The following is a 6,000-nucleotide window of genomic DNA, read 5'->3' on the forward strand; positions in this document are numbered from 1 at the left end:
AGAGTTTTACTGTCAACATGGTATCCATTACTGTAATAAAAGTAGCTGTTAGTACCAAGATAATCTTTGTTTGTGTTTTTAAGAATGTGATCAGTTTTGTATCCTTTCATCCATATTTTATAATCTGATCCATGCTCATTATGCCACTCTGGTAGAGGGGACAGAAACTGGCCATGGCTAGCCAACAGGGAACTCCCCTGTTAGAAGGGAACTCCTTTCTAGTGCAAGTGTTCTAGATTCAGGCCCTGAGCCTTTGGGCCCTCAATAGAGGGGATGTGTTGAGGTCAGTCAGGAGTTTATACTTTAAAGTTATTAAATAATAGAGCATTACAGCACAATTGAAGTAAAGGCTGTGCACTGCGACTTGATTATCAGTTCTTTGATATGTGCTGAAGGTGACAGTATTGTTGAATTGAAATTGAGAGCTAGATCCTAACTTGATGTAAATTAGTGTAACTCTGTTCGCTTCACTGGAGCTACATAGATTTACACCAGCTGAGGCGCTGACTTTTTGTGTAAGTGTGGCTGAGTATAGTGCAGTTAGCTTGGGGATTGGTATTGTATTGGGTCTGAGTGTTCTCGTGACCTACAATTTCCTTCCCCGAACATACACTTGAGCAACCTTACATCTAAATTAATAAAGTTTTTGTGTGGGAATATATACAGTATGTAATCAAATGAATCAGTGCCCAAGTAGAATCATAACAGTCTTCTTTAAACCAGCCATATTAGCTCTTTTTAAACTTTTTTCCTCATCAGTTATACTTATAAATATTCAAAGATGCTTTAATCTTTTTTGCCAGAATATGAAACTAGTTTTTAAATGATTTTTTTCTGTTTAATTCAGATAGCTTTTGTCCTCAAATTTTATCTTATGATTTTCTTAACGGGTAGCTGTGATTTACATTATTTCTTCTAAGTAGTTTACTAGCAGTACTTTCTTTTCTCTTTCACATTATTAGGGTCTGCCTGGCCCTCCAGGTGAAAAGGGTGAGAACGGTGATGTTGGTCCAATGGTAAGGTTTTTTTCCTTGTTGGTCACTGTAAGTGCTAGACAACACTCTGTTTATTGATTCGCTTTATAGCTTGCAATTTGATATTCCATTTATAGTCTAGAGCACAGGACAGAGTGTCCTGTGACTGTCACCTGCTCTCGCTGTGACCCTGGGCAAGTCACTTCATTTCTGTGTCCATTTCCAATCTTTAAAAAGGAGGGGTTTAAAGCTTATGTACCTAACTTACCGGGGACTTATGAGGATTAATTAGAGCAGACCAATTTATGCATGTCAGAGAGAGAGAGAGAGACCAGCATTGGAGACTGGCGTTGCATCCCTGGAGCAGAAGCTCTGGGGCACTGAGCAATAATAGTAACCTACAGAAACTGTAATTGTGTCTGTCCTTGTGTAGGAACACAAGGGGCTCCTTGTGCCCTAATCACCATGTAGACTCATGCAATGGGGAACCACAATCTAGCCCTTACACTTTGTACAACACTCTGAAGATGAAATGCTCTCTGCATGCAAAATATAGTGTTGCTAATTGACAAAAAATCTGTGCTTATATTTATGTGACAGTAAATACTGCAGTTCACGTATCATATTTTCTCTCTGATTCAGGGTCCACCTGGTCCTCCAGGTCCAAGAGGTCCCCAGGGTCCTAACGGAGCTGATGTAAGAAACACACTCCGTATTGTTCATTGTATTCCTTTTAAAAACAATAATAAGTAGTATAGTTGGCTAACTTACATCCTTTTATGATTGCAGGGTCCTCAAGGTCCCCCAGGCTCTATTGGCTCTGTTGGAGGTGTTGGTGACAAGGTAAGAAAACTGGTAATATTGACACATAAAAGAGACATCTCTGAGATAAGGAGGAGGACATACATTTTCCCTCCTGTTCTTTCTGGGAATATTAGAAATCACAAATACCATTCATTTCCTTGGTAATTATTAACGGTCATGTAGATGCATAACTAATACATGACTTGTACATTATTATGACCTGAAACCATCCTTGTCTGTCTTTGCACACCACAAAATTGTTCAGTAGTCATGGATATGAACTTGAGTGGAAGAGAAATAGCTCAGAGAGAAAAGTAACCAAGGACAAGATTGGTGGGACAAGTTGTGCTCTCAGATATGTCTACACTGCAACATAAGCCTATGCTTCAGCCCAGGCTGATACCTAATCCCCTTTGCAGCTACACTGCAATTGTGCTAACCCAGGGCTCAGACCCAGGGTCCCAGGAGCCTGCAAGGGTGGAGGGTCTGAGCTCAAGTTAAAATGGGATCCAGGGTCCGAGCCCTATTGCTTTGTAGTGTACACTCAGCACCACTTGATTTGGGTCCAGGAGTTAGCCAGAAGTATCCCACAATTCAATGTGACAACTTCCTTAGTCCTCTCTATCCCAACAATCTACAATCCACTCTACTGAAAATGGAAGCCACCCCCAGGCCCTTTGTAAATGGTAGCAGCTCAGGTCAGTGTTAATCCATTCTCTTCTGATCACCGATCTGCAAGCACACTATCAGAGAGCCTCCTAGGTTTGCAATGGAGAGTGAACTGATCAAGCCTTTTGGAGAGCGAGCTGCTTCCTGGTAACATGCAGGGTGGGCAGTAAAGTTTTCTCATAGTGCACCACGACCCTAGGGTTAGAGCAGCCACATTTCAGAGGGTGGGAGGGTAGGAATTCTTGGATATGATTATTGTGCACACTGCAGTGCGGATGCTAGAAGCCTAGGTTTGACCAAAAAACCTTAAGATAGGGTTAAAATGCAATGTAAATGCTTAAGCCCAGGGTTCCTTAACATGGGTCAGCTGACTTGAGTCCCATTAAATGGGCTTACATTGCAGTCTAGACATACCCTTAGTTACATCAGCATAAACTCCAGAGTAATTCTATTGGTTTCACTGGTGTTTCTTTCACTTTATGCCAGTGTAGCTTAGCACACAATTTCCCCTAATATCTGAACTGTTAAAATATCAGATATTATATGATGCATCAGTGTTAAACATATCTGTAAGGTCAGCTAAATTGGTCCTCAAGCATCAGCGAGCCATATCCTTTACTGAGGTAAATCGACAGGGCTCCATTGAAGTAAAAGGTGTGATGCTGATTTACATCTGAAGATCTGGCCCTATATGTAGCATTAGCACTTCAAGATTTTATGGTTAATACAGGGCCGGCTCCAGCATTTCTGCTGCCCCAAGCAAAAAAAAAAAAGCCGCGATCGCGATCGGCGGCGGCAATTGGAAAAAAGGAAAAAAAAAGCCGCGATCGGCGGCGGCAGTTCAGCAGCAGGTCTTTCGCTCCAGAGGGAGCGAGGGACCTGCCGCCCCCAAATTGCTGCAGGTGCCGCCCCTCTCCCTTGGCCGCCCCAAGCACCTGCTTGTTAAGCTGGTGTCTGGAGCCGGCCCTGGGTTAATAATGTAGACTTCCACCTCCTGTCTCCATGATGGGTCTCTGTGCTGAGCTACATTTGGTCATCCTTCATTTTGCCTAGGTGAATGTGGAACAGGTACACTCAGAATTCTAGGGACTTTTGTCCAAAATAATATAATGTATATGCTCACAGAAAGATGAAAAAAGCAGAAATAAGAACGTGCCTTGGACAGTTATAATTGATTTGTTGAGAAAATATGTATGATTATTCTTGAATATTTAATTTCCACAAAACACTGTGGAAGGACTAATTTATTTGTAACAATATGTATTTTATAAATTTTGGTTGATGGGTCCTAAAGGCGGAGGAAGGCAAGCAAAGGACATTGATAGTCTTTCAGAAGATAATGTATATTCTGCCTTACCTCCTTTTTCTTCCCTGACCCAACAGATAGCTTAATACACCGGTTCCTTTCTACCCTTGTCTTTCTCTCATCACAGCTAAGCTCAAGCACTTAAGAAGCCATACTTAAATTTTGTTGCTTTTCATCACCATGAGTCCTCTGCTTACAATACACAGCTCTCATACCTCTAGGTGTAATCCATCACATCCATACATTCCAAGACACTAGCTGGAATCACAGGTCATTCAAAATAATGTGTATTTGTTATGGGCCACTTTTTAATCACTCTCAGGAAGGATGCAACTCTATTTCTCTGAGCCCCAGGTATTATTTCTTTACAGAAGGCAAGGAAGCTGCCTCTGCTTACCTTGGATCATTTGTAAAGATAATAATAATAGTAAAAAAAATCACCAAGACCTGCAATTCATCTTACAATACCTTGCACTCTTTTCATTTCTCTGTGCCAACACCAAGATCTTTCTTATGATGCATTTCAATATTGTTGACATCCCCCATAAAACTTAGGTATGCATCTCTTTTTTTCTCTCTCATTAAAATGAGTTTCCTTCAAACAACCCTTCTGTCATATTTGGGTCATGTCAAAAGGAATCACTGCTTCTTATCAGTGTGTCCAAGCTATCATCTTAATAGAATCTGCAGATGCTTCATCATTTTTTTCTATCTGCCCATGAAATAAATCACTTACCGGTATTCAGGGAGAAGAGGGGAGAGAGTACTGCAATGATGTATTATGAGACTAGTGATGATGGCTTGATGGAAAATGTGTCCTGCTTTGTGTCCCTTCTTTGTTTTCTGAGATCAGTGGATTATGGGGTAACTATTCTAGCCAGATAAAAGCACTAGACTTGGGCTTTAGACGTTTCATATTACTGCTTTTGGTGAGTCTGGAGTTGTCAGTGTTTCACTGCTTTCCCTTTTGCTAGTGATATATATTTGGTATATGTCTCTCCCAACCTTTTGATGATGTCTGCATTCTTGCATCTCTAGTGTGTTTTATTAGTAATTGCTAAAAAAGATACAAAACAATATGCCCTTCTGCATGGTTGCATAATTCTATATTCCACTTAATCTCCAAAGCATGTGACATGATTCTCTAAGGCTGTCTTCAGTGGCAGTTTGGCCTACATTAAAGGCTGCAGGATTTGTCTCTCTGGGATGAGGACCAAAAACATGTTTGAATGTTCAAAATATGGAGGACGGGGGGGGGGGGGAAATAAAATCATACAGACTTTAAATTTATTCATATCAGTGGATATAGAGAACAACAGGGACTGCAAGGGAAAAAAATAAATATTTTGATAAAAAAATAAATATTTTGGGTGTACAAAATATATGGTGGTCCCCTTAAGTGTTAGTAGGTATAACTCCAGGATTTTCTAGTACTAATTTAAAAAGATGTGTCTGGTTGCGGGTTTATGTTGGTTGGGCAAATATCATATTTGCATATTGGATTTAATAGGTATTTATAGATTGGGTTTCACAGTTGCTTCTTCTCCAGGAAAGATAGATCATACCCCCAGCATATTGTAATGTTTAACTACCTTTTTGATGACTATCAAGAGAAGGACAGAGGTATTCAATCATTATGTCGCTGATCATTATGTATCCAAAAGTCATACAGGTAAAATATAGCCTAGGTAATATTGAAATTTCTTGCTAGTAATATTTTTCTCAAATACCTTTAGTAATTACTATTTATTTTAGCAGTTCACCTTGAGAATAATACTTCAATCAGATTTCATACCTTGCACATTGCAGCTTGTGTTTCTGTATCATGCTGCATACACAAATGTTATTTGCCTAGGTAAACTGTAGAACAATCCCTAAAAGTGTGTATCAGTAATACTACTGCTAATGACAAAAGTGAGGTTCATTTGGTCATTTAGTTAATCAGCACCATGTTCTAGAGGGTCAGATTCTGCCACACTTGCAGTGGGTCATATCTTACTCCACAAATACTTGTAGTGACCGTAAATATCTTATTTTTGGTCATTAGCCTTAGTTTTACTCGGAGATACAATCTCAGGTTTTCTTCTGTAGTATATCTAGGCAAAAAAAAAAAATGTGCATGCAGCAAGACTTTAAAAAGGACATAATTACAAGTTAGTGCCATATAAGTTTCTGCTTTGATAGTTCTTAGTTTTTGCTATACTGTGATTCAGGGTTACTAGCTATTTCCAACATCTATACCTGAAA

At 39.7% G+C, this 6,000-nt stretch overlaps 1 protein-coding gene across 5 annotated transcripts in view; it reads left to right on the plus strand.

The window, feature by feature from the left end:
- The window catches only part of LOC112108480 (collagen alpha-1(XI) chain), a 221,790-nt gene that overhangs the window by 175,481 nt on the left and 40,309 nt on the right, over nt 1-6,000 (plus strand). For all 5 annotated transcript variants that reach the window (XM_026655480.2, XM_026655483.2, XM_026655482.2 and 2 more), the window contains 3 exons: nt 963-1,016; nt 1,617-1,670; nt 1,764-1,817. In XM_026655480.2, coding sequence (XP_026511265.1) covers nt 963-1,016; nt 1,617-1,670; nt 1,764-1,817 — 162 coding nt within the window. The remainder of the gene's footprint in view (nt 1-962; nt 1,017-1,616; nt 1,671-1,763; nt 1,818-6,000) is intronic.

This window comes from Terrapene carolina, unplaced genomic scaffold (assembly GCF_002925995.2).
Source record: "Terrapene carolina triunguis isolate 2854851 unplaced genomic scaffold, T_m_triunguis-2.0 Scaffold210, whole genome shotgun sequence".
Classification (NCBI taxonomy): Eukaryota; Metazoa; Chordata; order Testudines; family Emydidae; genus Terrapene; species Terrapene triunguis.